Source organism: Saimiri boliviensis, chromosome 20, assembly GCF_048565385.1.
Source record: "Saimiri boliviensis isolate mSaiBol1 chromosome 20, mSaiBol1.pri, whole genome shotgun sequence".
NCBI classification, from domain to species: domain Eukaryota; kingdom Metazoa; phylum Chordata; class Mammalia; order Primates; family Cebidae; genus Saimiri; species Saimiri boliviensis.
This window is the reverse complement of record NC_133468.1, coordinates 28864133-28883932: the sequence shown is the minus strand read 5'-3', so window position 1 is coordinate 28883932 and position 19800 is coordinate 28864133. Positions and strand designations below refer to the sequence as shown.

The following is a 19800-nucleotide window of genomic DNA, read 5'->3' as shown; positions in this document are numbered from 1 at the left end:
TCTTTACTTCTGTTTCCTGGAAGAGATTGTACAGAATTGATGTTACTTCTTTAAATGTTTGGTAGATTTCAGCAGTGAAGCTATCTGGGCCTTGCAGTTTCTCATGGGCAGGTTTTAAACTACATATTTAATTTCTTCTTTTCTTTCTTTTGTTTTTAGGAGACAGGATCTCGTTCTTTTGCCCAGGCTGGAGTACAGTGGCAAGATCATGTCTTACTGCATCTTCCAACTCCTGGGCTCAAGCAATGCTCCCACCTCAGCTTCCTGAGTAGCTAGGACTAGAGGTGTGCATCACCACACACGGCTAATTTTTAAATTGTTTTTGTAGAGATGAGGTCTCTGTGTTGCCCAGGCTAGTCTCGAACTCCTGGCTTCAAATGATCCTCCCCGCTTGGCCTTCAGAAGTGCTAGGGTTACGCTACCATACCTAGCTTTCTCTCTTTTTTGTTACATCAGTCTGACCAGAAGTGTTTTAATCTTACTGATCTTCTCAAAGAACGAGCTCTTGGTTTCATTGTTATAGTTTTCTGTTTTATTGATGTTTGTTGTTATTGTTATTATTCCCTTTCTTCTGCTTACTTTGGATTTAATGTGCTCTGTTCCAGTTTCTTAAGGTGGAGTCTTAGGTCATTTGATTTGAGATCTTTCTTCTTTTCCAATGTAAGTGTTAAATGCTATAAATTTCCCTATGAGTGCTGCTTTAGTTATATCCTGAACATGTTGATAAGTCATGTGTTAAATTTTTTTTTTTTTTAAAGACAGGTTCTCACTCTGTTGCCTAGGCTGAAGTACAGTGGTGCCATCATAGCTCATTGCACCCTCAACGTCCTGGGCTCAAGTGAATCCTCCTACCTCAGCCTCCCAAGTATCTGAGAATACAGACATGCACTACCATGCCTGGCTAACTTCTTTTTTTTTTTTTGGTAGAGACTACAGATACTCACTACCATGCCTAGCTAATTTTTTTTGAGACAGAGTCTCACTCTGTTGCCAGGCTGAAGTGCAGTAGCATGATCTCGGCTCACTGCAACCTCTGCTTCCTGGGTTCAGTTGATTCTCCTTCCTCAGCCTCCTGAGTAGCTGGGATTACAGGTGCTCAGCAGCACACCCAGCTAATTTTTGTATTTTGGTCAGGAGATCGAGAAACCATGTTGGCCGGGATGGTCTCTTGATCTCCTGACCTTGTTATCCACCTGCCTTGTCCTCTCAAAGTGCTGAGATTACAGGCGTGAACCACTGCACCCAGCCCAATTTTTTTAAAAAAATAGATATAGGGTCTCTCACTAAGATGCCCTGGCTCATCTCAAACTCCTGGCACCCAGGCTAGAGTGCAGTGGTGTGATCTTGGTTCACTGCAGTTCTGCCTTTCAGGTTTAAGTGATTCTTGTGCCTCAGCCTTCTGAGCAGTTGGGATTACAGGCATGCACCACCATGCCCAACTAATTTTTTTTTTTTTTTTTTTTTAGTCATGATGGGGTTTCTCACCCGTGTTGACCAGCTAGCCTCGAACTTCTGACTTCAGGTGATCCACCTACCTTGGACTCCCAAAGTGCTGGGATTATAGGTGTGAGTCACCGTACCTGGCCTCTTTTGCCCTCTTGATGAACTCAGTTGGTTATCATTTATGAAATGACCCTCTTCATCCCAAATAATATTCTTTGCTCTGAAATCTTCTACCGAGATAAATTTAGACACCCAGGCTGGGCATGATGACTCATGCCTGTAATCCCAACACTTTGGGAAGCCAAGGCAGGAGGAACGTTTAAGCTAGGAGTTCTAGACCAGTCTGAGCTACATAAAAAAATTAGCTAGGCACAGTGGTGTGTTTCTATTGTCTCTGCTACTTGGGAGAATGAGGTGGGAGGATCACTTGAGCCAGGAGGTTAAAGGTTGCAGGAGAGCTGGCGTAATGCCAGTGCACTCCAACCAGGGTAACAAAATGCAACCCTGTCTCTTAAAAAAACAAAAAAAAGCCACTATAATTTTCGTTTACTTTTTTCTTGAATTTTTTTTTTTTTTTAAGATGGGATTTCATCATGTTGGTCAGGCTGGTCTTGAACTCCCGACCTCAGGTGATCCGCCCACCTTGGCTTCCAAAGTGCTTGGATTACAGGCGTGAGCCACTATACCCGGCCAATTCATTTACTTTTTCTTTTATATCTTTCTTGTTTTGTTGTGTTGTGTTGTGTTGTGTTTTTGAGGTGGAGTCTTGCTCTGTAACCAAGGCTGGAGTGCAGTGGTATGATCTTGTCTCACTGCAACCTCTGCCTCCTGGGTTCAAGTGATTCTCCTGCCTCAGCCTCCCAAGTAGCTAGGATTACAGGCATGAACCACCATGCCTGGCTAACTTTTGTATTTTTAGTTGAGATGCGGTTTCACCATGTGTTGGCCAGGCTGGTCTCAAACTCCTGACCTCAGGTGATCTGCCCACCTCAGCCTCCCAAAGTGCTGAGATTATAGGTGAGCTACCATGATTCACATTAGCATGGTATATTTTTTTTCATCTTTTTATCTTTAGCATATTTTTGTCAATATATTTAAAGTGGATTTCTTTTTTTTTTTTTTTATTTTGAGATGGAGTCTCACTCTGTTGCCCAGGCTGGAGTGCAGTGGTGCAATCTCGGCTCACTGTAACCTCCATCTCCCAAGTTCAAGTGATTTTTCTGCCTCAGCCTCCCGAGTAGCTGATACTACATGCACACATTACCATGCCTGGCTAATTTTTGTGTTTTTGTTAGACACGGGATTTCACCATGTAGGCCAGGCTGGTCTCAAACTCCTGACCTTGTGATCCACCCTCTTTGGCCTCCTAAAATGCTGGGATTACAGGTGTGAGACACCTTGCCTGGCTTGCCCTGGCCTCCCATCCTCCCCCCACGAGATGGGGTCATGGTCTTTCTCCAGGCTGGAGTGCAGTGGTGTGATCTTGGCTCACTGCAGCCTCCACCTTCTGGGTTCAAGCAATTCTCTTGCCTCAGTCTCCCAAGTAGCTGAGATTACAGACATGTGCCACCATGCCTGGCTAAGTTTTGTATCCTTAGTAGAGGCGGGATTTCACCATGTTGGCCAGGCTGGTCTTGAACTCCTGATCTCAAGTGATCCACCTGCCTCAGCCTCCCAAAGTGCTGGGATTATAGGCGTGAGCCACTGCCCTGGCTGTACCTGGCTTTAAAGTGGATTTCTTATAAATAGCTTATTCGTTTGATCTTGAATTTTTTTTTTTTTTTGAGACGGAGTTTCACTCTTGTTACCCAGGCTGGAGTGCAATGGCGCGATCTCAGCTCACCGCAACCTCCGCCTCCTGGGTTCAGGCAATTCTCCTGCCTCAGCCTCCTGAGTAGCTGGGATTGCAGGCACGTACCACCATGCCCAGCTAATTTTTTGTACTTTTAGTAGAGATGGGGTTTCACCTTGTTGACCAGGATGGTCTCGATCTCTTGACCTTGTGATCCACCCGCCTCGGCCTCCCAAAGTGCTGGTATTACAGGCTTGAGCCACCGTGCCCGGCTTGATCTTGCATTTTTATCCAGTAGTAGCCTCTGCCTTTTCAGGTGTTAACACCTTTTACATTTAATGAGATTATTGGTATGATTGGGTTTAAATCTATCATCTTGCTATTTTTTTTCCTATGTCTCCCATTTATTCTTTGTTCTCTTTTAAAATCTTTTTTTCTGCCTTCTTTTGGATTGAGATGTGATTTTATTTAATCTGCTTTATTGGCACATTTTCAGTGCTTTTTTTTTTCATGGTGGCTACTTCAGGTTATATCTTTAACTTATCACAGTTTACATTTTTTTTGTTTTTTTTTTTGTTTTGTTTTGTTTTATTTCATTTTTCTTATTGTATCACAGTTTACTTTCGAGTAATATTCCACTTCTCAGGCTGGGCCTAGTGGCTCACACCTGTAATCAGCACTTTGGGAGGCCAAGGCAGGTGGATCACTTGAGGTCAGGAGTTTAAGGCCAACGTGGCCAACATTGTGAAAACCCATCTCTACTAAAAATACAAAAATTAGCTGGGCATGGTGGCGCATGCCTGTAATCCTAGCTACTCTGGAGGCTGAGACAGGAGAATCGCTTGAGCCTGGAAGGCAGAGGTTGCAGTGAGCCTAAATTGTTGCACTCCAGCCTGGGCAACATAGCCAGACTCTGTCTCAAAAACAAAACAAAACAAAAAACAGGCCAGATATAGTGGCTCATGCCTGTAATCCCAGCATTTGGGCGTTGGAGGTGGGAGGATGACCTGAGGTTGGGAGTTTCAGACCAGCCTGGCCATTATGGTGAAACCCTATCTCTACTAAAAATACAAAAAATTAGACTGACGTGGTGGTGGGTGCCTGTAATCTCAGCTACTTGGGAAACTGAGGCAGGAGAATTGCTTGAACCTGGGAAACAGAGGTTGTAGTGAGCCGAGAGCATACCACAGCCCTCCGATCTAGGCAGCAAGAGTGAGACTCTGTTTCAAAACAAAAAACAAAACAAAGCAATATTCTGGTTCTCATGTAGAATCAGAACATTTTGACAACATACTTCTTAATCTTTCCTTTCCCACCTTTGTGCTATTATTGTAATGCATTGTTGTATTTTTTCTTTAAACACGTTTTAAAAGTTTTGTGTTAAATAGTTTAAAGCTTTTAAAATTTATTTATATTTACTTGTTGACTGTATCCACTGCTTTTTATTACTTTTTATATATACAGATTTCCATTGGTATTTTTCCTTACTTTTATATGTTTTGGGTTTTTTTGATGGGCAGGGGTTATTTTGCTTTGTTGTTGATTTCCAGGTTTTTTTTTTTTTTTTTTTTTTTTTCTGGTCTGAAATGTCTTTATTTTGCCTTTTTAAATAACTCAGTTTTTTATTTGGGGGTAACTATAGATTCACATGCAGTTGTAGGAAATAATACAGAGAAATCCCATGCACCCTTTCTCAGTCTCACCCAGTGACACACTGTAATGTAGTATCACAAGCCACAAGCACAGGAGTGACATTGATAGAGTTGAGATACAGAGTATTTCCATTGCCTACAGCATCCATCATGTTTCCCTTCCATAGTCAAGCCCACTTGTGTCCCTGCCTTCTCCTTTACCTCTGATGACCACTAATGTATTCTCCATTTCTATGATTTTGTCATTTCAGCAATGTTACATGAATTATATAGTATGTAACTTTTGGATTTGGCTTTTTTACGTAGCATAATTCTCTCAAGATTGATCCAGGTTGTTGCATGTATTAATAATTCTTTCATTGGTAGGTAGTATTTCATGGTATGGATATGCCAGTTTCTTTAACTACTTTTCCATTAAAGGACATCCTGGTTGTTTCTAGTTTTGGAATATTATGAATAGAACTGCTGTAAACATGAATGTATATAGCTCTTTTCATCAGCTTGTCTTCATTTCTCTGGGGTAAATACCGAGGACTGCAATTGCTGGGTTGTATGCTAGTTGCGTGTTTGATTTTATAAGAAACTGCCAAAGCAATATATGAGAGTTTCAGATTCCCTGCATCTTTGCCAACATTTGATGTTGTCACTAGTGTTCATTTTACCTGTACTGATAGTGTATAAGTGATAACTCATTGTGGCTTTCATTTGCATTTCGCCAGTGCCTGAAGGTATTGAACATCTTTTCATGTACTTATTTGCCATCTGTTTGTGTTCTTTGGTGAAATGTTTCTCTGCATCTTTTGCTCATTTTCTATCATGTTCTTTGTTGTTGTACTGTCAAGTTTTGACGATACGTGGTTTCCAAATATTTTCTCCCTGTCTGTAGCATGTCTTCATCCACTTAATGGATGTTTTACAGACAGAGGTTTTTAATTTTGGTGAAGTTCAGTTGGTTAGCCTTTAATGGATGGTGCTTTTAGTGTCAAGTTTAAGATCTCTTTGCCTAGTTCTTGATCCAGCAGATTTTTTCCTATGTTAATTTTTTCCTCTAAGTTTTATCGTTTTGTGTTTTACATTTAAGTCTGTGATCCATTTTGAGTGAATTTTTGTAGTAACTGTGAGGTTTAAGCTGAGTTTTTTATCTGGATGTCCATTTGCTCCAGTGTCGGCTGTTTTCCCTCTGTTGAATTGCTTTTTGTATCTTTGTAATTAAAAAAAAAAAATCATTTGGGCGTATTTGTGTCTGTCTCCAGGTTCTCGATTCTGTTGATGTGTGCGTCTCCCTGCTACACAGTCCTTCTTACTGTAGCTACCTAATAAGTCTTGATATCAGATAGAATGATTCCTTCAACTTTATTCTTTTTCGAAATATTTTCAGCTATTCTATTTCCATTGCTTTTCATTACAAACTATAGAGTAATCTTCTGTATATCTATAAAATACTTTATTGGGATTTTGATAGGAAGTACAGTAAAATTGTATCTTAATTTAGGGGGAATTAACATCTTTACCATGTTCCTGAAGTCTACTTTATTCTTTATTAATGTAACCATTCCTGATTTTTTTGTTGTTGTTGGTTTCTTTGTTTTTGTGACAGAATCTTGTTTTGTCACCTGGGCTTGAGTGCATTGGTGTGATCATAGCTCACTGCAGTGTCAAAATTTTGGTCTCAAACCATCCTCCTGCCTCAGCCTTCCTAGTAGTTTAGAATTACAGTTGTGTGCCACCGTGATCAGCTAATTTTTTTATTTTTTATTTTTGTAGAGAGTCGGTCTCGCTATGTTACCCAGGCTGGTCTTGAACTCCTAGCCTCAAGTGATCCTTCTGCCTTGGCCTCTGAAAGTGTTGGAATTACAGGTGTGAGCCACTGCGCCTGGCCCCTCCTTTTTTTTTTTTTCTTCCTTGAGATGAGGTCTCACTCTGTCACCTGGGCTGGAGTACAGTGGTGTAATCATGGCTCACTATGGTCTCCAACTCCTGGGCTCTAGCGATCCTCCCATCTCAGCCTCTGGAGTAACTGGGACGACAGGCGTGCACCACCATGCCAGATAAAATTTTTTTCCCCACTTTGTTTTGATTAATGCTTGCATGACATATTTTTTTCATCCTTTTACTTTCAGCCTGTCTGTATCATTACATTTGAAGTGAGTTTTTTGTAAACAGCGTATAGTTAGGTTTTGTTGTTCAGTCCATTTTGTCAGTCTGTGTCTTTTAACTCTGTGCTGCTCTAGGCTGGGTGTCCTTTACCCTCATTTATTTAGAACATTTACCTGTTAAGTGATTATTGATATCTTGAGACTTAAGGCTTATTCTGCCATTTAATGTTTTGGTTTTTGTTCGTTCTGTTTTTGTTTTTTTTAAAAAATATATATCTTTGTTTTCTTATTCTTGCTTCTCTGTGGGTTATTTGAATACTTGAAAGTATTTTTCAAAATTACATCATTTTGCTTTACTGGAGTCTATTTTTTTGGGGGACAGCAGGGACAGGGTCTCACTCTGTTACTAGGCTGGAGTGTGGTGTTGGCACTGTCTCAGCTCACTGCAGCCTCAATCTCCCAAGCTCAAATGGCCTTCCTGCCTCAGCCCTCCAGGTGGTTTGGACTACATACAGGTGTGTGCCACCATGCCTAGCTAATACGTGTAGAGACAGGGTTTCACCATGTTGCCCAGGCTGGTCTCAAACTCCTGGGCTCTAGCGATCTGCCTGTGTCAGGCTCCCAAAATGCTGGGATTACAGGCGTGCACTACTGTGCCTGGAGCTTTTTTAGTGGTCACTTTTAGGGACCACATTACACACGCATAACTTACCACAGTTTACTGGTATTGTCATTGTACTAGTTTGAGGGAAGTATAGAAACATTACTTCCTATGTCCTTTACTGGTTATGATTGTTTTAAAATATTTATTGTAGGCCAGGCACGGTGGATCACCTGAGGCCAGGAGTTTGAGACCAGCTTGGCCAACATGGTGAAACCCCATCTCTACTAAAAATACAGAAAATTAGCTGGGTATGGTGTTGGGCACCTGTAATCCCAGCAACTCGGGAGGCTGAGGCAGGAGAATCACTTGAGCCCAGGAGATGGAGACCGCAGTGAGCTAAGATTGTTCCACTACACTCCAGCCTGGGTGACAGAGTAAGGCTCTGCCTCAAAAAAAAAAAAAAAAAAAAAAAAAAAAGTGAGACTCTCCCTCAAAATAAATAAATAAAGGCCAGGCACAGTGGCTCACACCTGTAATCCCAGCACTTTGGGAGGCCAGGCAGGCGGGGAGAGTTGTGAAGGTGGCTTTTTACTACCAGGTAGGTGGAAACCTGGGCTCCCCACGTGATTGTCACTAATAATGTGGGGTGGGACAGGGTTTCTTATCACCCAGTGTGGTTTCGAGTCCCAGCTCCTTGTCTACTTTCTCTGCTGTTAACCCAGTGGGTGGGGTAGGGTGCCTAACTACAGCCCGCTGAGTGCAAGTCTAGGCTGTTTACTTGGCTTTTGTTGGTGTGGGTAGAGGTGAGGCCACAGTTCTTCTGTGGTGTTTGAATGTCTTCTGTATTCTTTTATGAGATGGTCAGTCAGGTGCAGCCACAAGAGAAGACACAGGAGAGGCTCGTGAAGACAAAGATTTCATGCTCACAGGTCACACCATGCAGGGCCACGTGGGAAGGACCCCCAAGGGGTCAGGAGGCAGAAGACAGGAGCGAAGGGAAGGCATTATTGGCCAGAGCCTTCGTTGAGGTTTCCATGAGACAAACAGGGCAGGGCGGGAAGAATTTGGGATTGGCTGGTTTGAATAATTTCAGCGGGCCCTAAGCCACAGGCGTGGCCCAGAGTTGCCTGGCACCTGGCCCTGAGGTGATTAAGGCAGGAGTGTTGCCTCTTTGGGTGCTCTGGCAGGTGGATGAAGAAGGAAGGGCTCTGGACTGGTTAATTTGTATAGCAAAGGCTTGCACCAACACTGAGTCCTTTGCTACTTCTAAGAATTGACTAGCCTTGGGGGCAGTCTCTCCCCAGCCAGAAAGATCTTTAGGATGTCAAAACATCAAAATAGTTCCTCAATTCCAGCAGTTTGGGCGTAGGAGGGCAGATCACTTGAGCCCAGGAGTCCAAGACCAGCCTGGCCAGCAGGGTGAAACCCTGTTTCTACTGAAATACAAAAATTAGCTGGGTATGGAGGTGCACGCTTATAGTCCCAACTACTTGAGAGACAGGTGGGGGATCACCTGAGCCTTGGGAGGTTGAGGCTGTAGTGAGTCATGATCCCACCACTGTACTCCAGCCCAGTGAGGGAGTGACACCCTGTCTCAAAAAAGCCAAACCGAACATCATAATATAAACAAAATAGACACAAAAGCTGAAGTAGAGCAATGATTTCAAAAGGTTTCTATTGTGTGAGGCTGCCTCTTCCTCATCCTTTGGCTGGAGAGACCGGGAGCAGGCTTTTGCTGCTGCTTTGTTGTTGCTGACTTTTTCAGCTCCAAGTCTGGACTAGAAGAAGCACAAAGAAACCCAGGGAACTCAACACCGTGTCTTCCATGGGTCCTGAGGTCCCTAGCATGTCTCTTTCTCTTTCACAGCCCTTTAAGGGTTGTTTTATACCTGGTGGTCAGGAATTTTTGTTGTACTTGGCAGGAGAAATAGAAAACTACCTCTACTCCATCTCTCTCAGAAGCGCAAGTCTCATGTTTGGTTTTGAAGGATGTTTTCATGGGGTGTAGAATTCTGTGTTGACATTATTTTTCTTTTTGAGACAGACTCTCACCCAGGCTGGAGTGCAGTGGCGTGTTTATAGCTCACTGCAGCCTCAACCTCCTGGGCTCAAGTAATCCACCCACCTCAACCTCCCAAGTAGCTGGGACTGCAGGTACCCACCACCAGGCCTGGCTAATTTTTTTTTTTTTTTTTTTTTTTTTTAGGCAGAGTTTCACTCTTGTTATCCAGGCTGGAGTGCAATGGCACGATCTCGGCTCACCGCAACCTCTGCCTCCTGGGTTCAGGCAATTCTCCTGCCTTAGCCTCCTGAGTAGCTGGGATTACAGGCACACGCCACCATGCCCAGCTAATTTTTTGTATTTTTAGTAGAGACGGGGTTTCACCATGTTGACCAGGATGGTCTCGATCTCTTGACCTCGTGATCCACTCGCCTCGGCCTCCCAAAGTGCTGGGATTACAGGCTTGAGCCACTGCACCCAGCCAAAGGCCTGGCTAATTTTTTGTAGAGACAGGATTTTGCCATTTTGCCCCTGCTGGTCTCGCTCAAGTAATCCACCCACCTTGGCCTCCCAAAGTGCTGGGACTACAGGGCAGCCACCACACCTATATACATAATGTTTTTTTGTTTGTTTGTTTCTTGTGTTTTTTTTTGAGACTGAGTTTCACTGTGTAGCCCAGGCTGGAGTATAGTGGTGCGATCTCAGCTCACTGCACCCTCTGCTTCGTGTTCAGGTGATTCTCCTGCCTCAGCCTCCTGAGTAGCTGGGATTACAGGCATGCACCACTGTGCCCAGTTGATATTTTGTATTTTTAGTAGAGATGGGTTTCACCATGTTGGCCAGGCTGGGCTGGTCTCGAACTCCTGACCTCAAGTGATCCCACTGCCTCAGCCTCCCAGACTGCCGAGATTACAGGCGTGAGTCGCTGTGCTGGCCTATGTAATGTTTTTTAATTAATTAATTTATTTTTATCTCCAGTGCTTTTGAAATTTTTATTGCTGGTTTTAAGCAATGATCCTTTGTGTAGTTTTCTTTATGTTTTTACTGCTAGAATTTGTTGAGGTTCTTAGATGTGTACATGTATTTCTGTTAAATTTCTGTCAACTTTCAGTGACTTTTAAAAACTTCTTTGGTGTAAGTTTTTCTTGAATATTAATATAGATTCATGTGAACTGACAGCTCGGTCAGGATACGAAACCATGCCTCATCCCAAAAACCTCCCTTGTGCTTTTCCTTTGTAGATAATTGTTATTTCTTGAAATATTTATGTTATCCTTTTACCTTCGGACTCTAATGATGAATATCAGGGACAACTGAAAATTGTCCCGTAGTTTACTGATAACGCTGTGTTGTTGTTATTTTTAGATTTTTCTTTCTTTATGTTTTATTAGAGATATTTTCTACCCATAATGAATATCTTCAAGTTCACTAATCTTTTCTTCTGTGGTGTCTAATCTGTTATTAATCACATCTGGTGTTTTTGTTGTTTGTTTGTTTGTTTGTTTTGAGACAAGGTCTTACTTTGTCACCCAGGCTGAAGTGCAGTGATGCTTTTATAGCTCACTGTAGCCTCCAACTCCTGGGCTCAGGTGGTTCTCCCATCCCCCATCAGCCTCTGGAGTAGTGCCACCACACCTGTCTAATTTTTGTATTTTTAGTAGAAACGGGGTTTTGCTGTGTTGCCCAGGCTGAGCTCCAAACTCCTGGGCTCAAGCAGTCCGCCTGCCTCAGCCTCCCAAAGTGCTGGGATGACAGGTGTGAGCCACCGTACCTGGTGTATCTGGTGTATTTTTCATCCCAGAGATTCTGCTTCTCATGTGTAAAAGTAGATTTATATCTATTTCCATGTTTCTTCTTAATGTGTTCTTCCATTTTTCCATTTTCCATCTCCTTGAACATATGAATATATTTATAATATCCTTTTCAGGGTCATTGTCTTCTGATATCATCTGTGTTATTTCTGGGTCTTTTTCTGTTTATTTCCTCCTTGTTACTGGTTACTCCTACATCTTTGCATGCCCTGTACTGTTTGATTGGATGCCAGACTGGATGCTGGGGTATTGTGTTCCTTTAAAAAATGTTTTGAGCTTTGTTGTGGGACAAAGTTAATTGGAACTAGTTTGATCCTTTTTCGGTGTTGAAGCTTTATTAGGTAGATCTGGGCAGCCTTTAGTCAGTCTCAGCCTCAGTACTGTGGGCACTTCTGGTAATTCTTTGTTGTGAGGGGCTGTCCTGTGCATTTGAGGCTGTTTAGCAGCATCCCTGGCTTCCACCTAGTAGATGCCATAGCACCACTTAGCACGCGCTAAGAATGATTTTTACATTTTTAGAAAGTTGTAAAAAAAGATACGCCATAGAGACCACCATCTGTGGCCAGCAACACAAGAGTATTTACGCAGAGATTACTTTCCTTTTCCTTTTCTTTGTTTTTCTGAGACAGAGTCTCACTCTGTTGCCCACACTGCAGTGCTGTGGTGTGATCACAGCTCACTGCAGCCTCAACCTCCCTGGGCTCAAGTGATCCTCCCACCTCAGCCTCCTGAGTAGCTGGGATTACAGGCTTGTGCCACCACACTGGGCTAATTTTCTTTTTATTTTTTGTAGAGACAAGGTTTGACCATGTTGCCCAAGCTGGTCTCAAACTCCTGGCCTCAAGAGATACAGCCACCTCGGCCTCCCAAAGTGCTGAGATGATAGGTGTGAGTCATGATGCCTGGCCTGCACTGATTTCTAATCCCTGCTGTGGGAGACAGTGTTTTAGTATTTGAGATCAATGGTGGTATGAGGGGGAAAAAATCTTGCTTTTCCAGTATAGAGAGTAGCTAGAAGCACTGGCTTTGTAATTAGAATGTCTGTCACATAATAACTCTTTTGACATTGGGCAAACTTTTAAACTCTTAGAGCCTTTTTCCTTTGTTGTGAAAGAGAGCTAATATGTACTTATCACTTAGATTTGTTAGAAAAGTAAATGAGGCCGGTTGTGGTGGCTCACACCTGTAATCCCAGCACTTTGGGAGGCCGAGGTGGGTGGATTGTCTGAGCTCAGAAGTTCAAGACCAGCCTGGCTAACATGGTAAAACCCTGTCTCTACCAAAAATACAACAACAACAAAAAAATAGCTGGGCATGGTGGCACATGCCTGTAGTCCCTGCTACTTGGGAGGCTGAGGCAGGAGAATTGCTTGGACCTGGGGAGGCAGAGGTTGCAGCGAGTGGAGATTGCACCACTGCACTCCAGCCTGGGTGACAGAGCAAGACTCTGTCTCAAAAAAAAAAAAAAAAAAAAAAAATGTAAATGAAAATGCATAAAAGTAGATAGCTCAAGGCATGTATATAGCAGCTATTATTTTACTACAGGTGTGTGCCCCTGATCTGTAATTAGCTTTGATGTTTGTATATAGTTGTATTTTGCTAATTTGGAGGATTATCATCTATCTTTCAGGTCATGCAGAAGGCTTTTGTATGATGTGTACAATGCAAGCACATATTACCCAGGCACTCAGTAATCCTGGGGATGTTATTAAACCAATGTTTGTCATCAATGAGATGCGGCGTAAGTATTTACTATCGTAGTTTATATTCATATTTATTACCTAGTTATTTTTTATTTTTTGAGACAGAGTCTCGCTGTGTTGCCCAGGCTAGAGCATAGTCTTGCTCTCTTGGCTCACTGCAACCTCCACTTCCCAGTTTCACATGATTCTCCTGCCTCAGCTTCTCGAGAAGCTGGGATTACAAACATGCTCCACCAGCCTCTTTTTAGTAGAGATGGAGTTTCTCCATGTTGGTCAGGCTGATCTTGAACTCCTGACCTCAGGTGATCCACCTGCCTTGGCCTCTCAAAGTGCTGGGATTACAGGTATGAGTCACCACACCTGGCCTATTACCTAGTTATTCTTAATGTCCAACTGGTAAAAAAAAAAAAAAAAAAAAAAAAAAAACTGAACCCCTTGTGTGTTAGAAAACAAATAAATTTTTATCATATGTGGCTGTGTCTTCAATAACAAATTTTTAGTAAAACATTTGCTATATAAACACATTTTGAAACTTTTAAGCAAAAGACGACAATATAATAAAGACTTCAATTTAATATAACAAATTTTAAATCATTAAAAATCAGTATTTTAAAATCATTGTTAAGTTTTACAGTGTTTTTACTCCAACACTTGGATTTCTATGCTGAGTAATACTAATTCTGATATTGTCTGGCAGGTTTTTGTAAACAGCTTTTAATTAGTTTCAATTTGGTGAATGAATATTATGCTATACACAGTGACAGGAAATGTCAAAAATAAAGGTAATTAGGCTACTCTGGACATACTGCCTGTGGATTAGCCCACTCTGCAAGGAGCAGCAAAAATTAAATAAATAAATAAGGTTAATTCTCTTTTTTCTTTTTCTTGCAGTGAGACTGTGTCTCACTATGTTACCCAGGCTAGGCCTGAATTCCTGGCTCAGGTGATCCTCTTGCCCAGTTGAGTAACTGGGATTACAGATGTGTATCAGTGGGCCTAACTTACAGTCTTCAAATAATTTATACTCAGAGCTTAGCAAATTTGTGGATAAATTTTACTTTTTTGTAGTTAATTTTTAAATTTTAAATGGATAGGTGCATGAAATTTTTTTGCATACTTTGTGTGTTTGTGCAGTAAACTTTTACATCATGTTAATTAAGTGAGTTGGAATAAAAAATGCAAACCAACAAAGCTGTAACTCTTCATCTAGTATCTAACTGAATAATTATAGGGATGCATAATTATACACTAACAAACTGTAATCTTTTTCCCTAGAAAGCCACTGAAAATTAAAGAGGTGTTACTGGCCCTTGGCATTGTTGATAGACCACAACAGACAAGCCAAAAACCTTTGAAATATTATAAAAACCTGGTAAAATTTAGCCAGGCAGGTTTGGATTGTTCATTCATTTATTCATTCATTCATTCATTTGAGATGGAGTCTTGCTCTGTCGCCCAAGCTGGAGTGCAGTGGCATGATTTGGCTCACTGCAACCTCCGCCTCTTGGGTTCAAGTGATTCTCCTGCCTCATGCTCCCGAGTAGCTGGGATTACAGGTGTGTACTGCCACACCTGCCTAATTTTGTAGTTTTAGTAGAGACAGTGTTTCACCATGTTGGCCAGGCTGGTCTTGAACTGCTGACCTCAGATGATCCCTCGCCTCGGCCTCCCAGGCATAAGGTACACCGTGCCCGGCTGTTTATACATATATTTATTTTTTTGAGACAGAGTCTCACTCTGTTGCACAGGCTGGAGTGCAGTGGTGCCATCTTGGCTCACTGCAACCTCTGCCTACTTGGTTTAAGCGATTCTCCTGCCTCAGCCTCCCGAGTAGCTAGGACTACAGGCACGTGCCGCCATGCTGGCTAATTTTTTGTATTTTTAGTAGAGACAGGATTTCACTGTGTTAGCCAGGATGTTCTCGATCCCCTGACGTCATGATCTGCCTGCCTCCGCCTCCCAAAGTGCTGAGATTACAGGTGTGAGCCACCATGCTTGACCACATATAATTATTTTTATACATACTTATATAGCAGGCATGAGTAACATTTTTAAACCTAGTCTTTTAAGAAAATGTCACTGTGCTGTATGTGTGTGTGTGTGTGTGTGTGTGTGTGTGTGTGTGTTTATACATCCACTGATACACACATGGTTGAATCATGAAGTTGTCACTTGTAGGTCTAAACTGGTGGAGTGTTGGCAGTTTCATATGATTTAAGCTAGAACATATTTTTATACATTCATACACACATAAAATTCAGTATGTATGTTTTATTGTGATATTGCTTATACTTTTGTGTTAATTTTTAATTATAATTTAAAAAATAATTTGGTTTTGTAGCTGTTTAATTAGTTGGAAACAGGACTGAAATGTTACTGTGCACCTGCAGATATAATTTCTTCTGTGGGTCATTGGAATAGAGTTAGATAGGATGTGATATTTATGTTTTGAATGGATTCTCTTATAGAGATCTAGCACCAATTTAAAATCACCAACATAGCATTTTGGACAAACGAGACAAAACAGCCAGTTATTCAAGTGTAACTTTATTTACTTGCTAAAAACATGAGTCACTCTGTAGCTACTCTCTGGACTCTCAGAAACTCTAGGCGCTGTGGACTTTTAATGGTCTAAAGCAGGGGCCCCTAACCCCTGGGCCGTGGACTGGTACCGGATGTGGCCTGTTAGGAACTGGGCCGCACAGCAGGAAGTGAGCAGCAGGTGAGCATTACTGCCTGAGCTCCGCCTCCTGTCAGATCAGTGGCAGCCTTAGATTCTCATAGCAGCGTGAACCCTATTGTGAGCTGTGCGTGCCTGGGATCTAGGTCACATGCTCCTTATGAGAATCTCATGCGTGATGATCTGAGCTGGAACAGTTTCATCCCAACCCCCTCCTCTGTTTTGTGGAAAAATTGTCTTCCATGAAACTGGTCCCTGGTGCCGAAATGGTTGGGAATTCTGGTCTAAAGGGCATGATCCTGCTTATAGCTTTTATATTAGTGGCTTATGTTAGTGCTATTTCCTCGTGATATAAGTATTTGGGAGTTTTCCAACCAACATATTATTATAAGATATATTTTGGGGTATACTGCTTAGGGTAATTATATGTAATGATAAAGCCTTGTCTTTACTGAAATTTTATAGGTATAGCTAGGCACTTCCGTTTTGGAAACCAAGAAGATGCCCATGAATTCCTTCAATATACTGTTGATGCTATGCAAAAAGCATGCTTGAATGGCAGCAATAAGTAAGTACCACAAAGCGCCAGTCGTTTCTTCATTTGGCATCTCTAGTTGTAACTTACCAGAATTCATTTTCTCCTTTGTTGGAAGCACATAGAACTTTGTTCACTTTACCTTTTGGCTTGCTCTGCCTCTTCCTCAGATGATGGGCATTATTATTTTTATTTATTTTTTTTTTTGAGACGGAGTTTCGCTCTTGTTACCCAGGCTGGAGTGCAATGGCGCGATCTCAGCTCACTGCAACCTCCGCCTCATGGGTTCAAGCAATTCTCCTGCCTCAGCCTCCTGAGTAGCTGGGATTACAGGCACGTGCCACCATTCCCAGCTCATTTTTTGTATTTTTTTCTGTATTTTTTTTTTTTTTAGTAGAGACGGGGTTTCACCACGTTGACCAGGATGGTCTCGATCTCTCAACCTCGTGATCCACCCGCCTTGGCCTCCCAAAGTGCTGGGATTACAGGCTTGAGCCACCGCGCCCGGCCCTGGGCATTGTTTTTAAATGGTTGAAATTTATAGATGTATCTTACTGAAACAGTTTGCATTTACTCAATGACAGATGTCAGGAAATAAGCGTTGGTCTTGCCCCTGTTTAATTTCTGGTTATCAGCAGATGTCTGCACATCTCACACTAGCTGCTTCTCCTTTCTAGTTGTACCTGATGTTTTCTTTTCTCTGCTGCCCTCCAGCGTGTCTTTATTTCCTGAACCCCCACCCCAGTCAGTTACTGATTTCTGCAGCTTGTTCCTTAAAATGTAAATACAGAGTCGAGGAAGAATGAAGGGACAGTTAAATAATGCATCCTAAGCCTGTTGGTGCTGTCTGAGTACACCTGGTAGCTCTCCCTGCCTTGGCACCACCCTGTCTAGGCCTTCAGCGTCTGGGTGGTGACAGACACGGCTCAGAGGAAGACTCTCTGCATTTTCCGCCTCAGCTGCCTTTCCTCCTGCCCAGGCTGTGGCACCCTGAGGCTGCCTTCTTCCTGCTTCACGATCAGACTCCTGCCTTGCTTCCTGAGTCCCTTCCTGACAGACACAGTTCCCACAGCTCTGCCTCTACTCCCACCGCTCCCAGACCTCTCTGTGTTCTGGCCAGGCAAGGCTGCTCTTGGGCTGCCACACATGGTCCTGTTTGAATTCCTGCTCTTTTGTAAGCCCATGTGTTTGAAATCTGGTCACAGCATCTGCAGTTTTTGCAGAGCTCTTCTCTCATGTCACTGTTTGATATTTTTCAGATTAGACAGACACACCCAGGCCACCACTCTTGTTTGTCAGATATTTGGAGGATACCTAAGATCTAGAGGTAAGCTTTTGCTTATAAGTTGATAAAGTTATGCATGCAGTTAAAAAATGCTAATAGTAGGATGAAGTTAATAAGGAAAAGTACTTCCCTCCAGCCCAGATTCCCATTCCTTTTACCCAAAGGCAACCCCAGTGCCAGGTCATAGTAAATCCTTCTGGTAGTTCCCTGTACGTGAACAAACTGAGAGCATACCGTGTGCACTGCTTCCATTTGTCTCTTCATATTAGTCTTTTCACATTTCAGCACGCAGAGGTCTAACTAACAGAGCCTTTGACAGTCGCACTACTGTCCGTTTATTTCCTCCCCAGTTAGGTGCTTAAGGTTTGTTGTTGTCATTCCCATCTGTGCTTCACTGAGCATCCATGCTCACATGCTCTATGTCTGGGTAAAAGTGTATGTATAGGATCAGTTCTTAGTATTAGAATTTCTGGGTCACAGCATGTGTGTATTGTAAATTTTAATACTGTCAAGTTGTCCTTCCAAGAGGTTATACCAGTTTTGATTCAAACCCCTGAGGGGCCAAATTCATGACACTTTTCACCCATATTATGAGTAGTATAAATTTTAAAAATGTTTTGTTCAATTGATAGAAAAATTACAGTTAAAAAATTTTAAATTTCAAATTGTATTTTGTCATTTCAGTAGTTGTTGTTGCTGTAATGATTACACTTTTGCATTTTGTTTTTATTTCAGTCAAATGTTTAAATTGCAAGGGCGTTTCAGATACTTTTGATCCGTATCTTGATATAACATTGGAGATAAAGGTAAATTTCATAATTATGGGAGTAATTACATTTTTAAAATAAGCCATTTTATATAACTGTATATTTATAATTTAGACTACTTGTTAGAGAATATAAATTGAATAATTCAGTATGCTAAGATTTCATTTGGAGGGATTATTCAAGTTCTGTAGTAAGTATCGTAAAATAAAGCTTCTAAAAGTCTTTTATTTCCCTTTGAATTTTCTTTCTCCATTTTTTCTTTTTTTTTTTCCTTCCTTTTTGAGATGAAATCTCACTCTGTTGCCCAGGCCTGGAGCACAGTGATCTCAGCTCACTGCAACCTCCGCCTCCCAGGTTCAAGTGATTCTTCTGCCTCAGCCTCCTGAGTAGCTGGGACTCTACAGGTGTGCACCACCATGCCTGGCAAATTTTTGTATTTTTAGTAGAGACGGGGTTTCACCATATTGGCCAGGGTCTCAAACTCCTAACCTCGTGATCCACCTACCTCAGCCTCCCAAAGTGTTGGGATTACAGGCGTGAACCACTGCACCTGGCCTGAATTTTTCTTTGATATCTTAATGAAACCAGATTTTCATGTCTGTATTAGCCAAATATAGATGGTTATTCTTGAGAAAACTGTTTTGCTTCTTGCATTTTCCTTTTTTTTTGAGACAGGGTCTCACTCTGTGCCCAGGCTGGAGTACATTGGTGCAGTCTCACTAGCCTCAATCTCCCAGGTTTTAATGATCCTTCCACCTCAGCCTCCCCAGTAGCTGAGACCATAGGCATGCACCACCACGCCCAGCTAATGTTTATATTTTTAGTAGAGATGGGGTTTCACCATGTTGCCCAGGTTGGTCTCAAACTCCTGAGCTCAAGTGATCTTCCAGCCTCAGCCTCCCAAAGTGCTGGGATTACAGGTGTGAGCCACTGCACCCAGCCTGCCTCTTAGATTTTCTGAATTCCTATTTTTTGTTGTTCTTGAGCTTGCATTTTTCTGATTATAGATGTAATACATGCTTATGATAAAAATGAGTAACATTGGAGATATATGTAAAATGCTGTCCCTCAGAATGAATTCTTTTTAACAGTTTGATATGTACTGCTCCAGAATATATTGTTTACTTTTTATATAAATGGGATTGTGTCTGATGTCTGGCCACTCACTGCTTGCATATAATTCTGTTGGAGACCTTTGTGTGTGAATGTGTTCTCTGGGCAGTGTGTGGTGCAGTGAATGGATAGACCGGGATTCCTATGCTGAATTCCTTGCTGGTAGATATTTGGTTTGCTTTCAGTTTCATGCTGTTTTAAGTAATGCTGCAGTGAGCATCCTCAGTATATTTTGTTCACTTTAATCTGCCCATTTTAATGAAAGGGGATATAATTTGGTGTGTAGATGTATGAAAGTGAACATTATACTACTAAAG

The 19800-nt window shown here is 42.0% G+C and overlaps 1 protein-coding gene across 5 annotated transcripts in view; it reads left to right on the top strand.

The window, feature by feature from the left end:
- Positions 1–19800, top strand: part of USP42 (ubiquitin specific peptidase 42) — a 57337-nt gene that overhangs the window by 16891 nt on the left and 20646 nt on the right. For all 5 annotated transcript variants that reach the window (XR_005576907.2, XR_012515275.1, XR_012515276.1 and 2 more), the window contains 4 exons: positions 13031–13141; positions 16249–16351; positions 17578–17645; positions 18339–18409. Coding sequence is in view for 2 of the 5 variants with exons in the window: in XM_039460573.2 (XP_039316507.2) it covers positions 13031–13141; positions 16249–16351; positions 17578–17645; positions 18339–18409 (353 nt within the window). In the remaining 3 variants the exon portion in view is untranslated. The remainder of the gene's footprint in view (positions 1–13030; positions 13142–16248; positions 16352–17577; positions 17646–18338; positions 18410–19800) is intronic.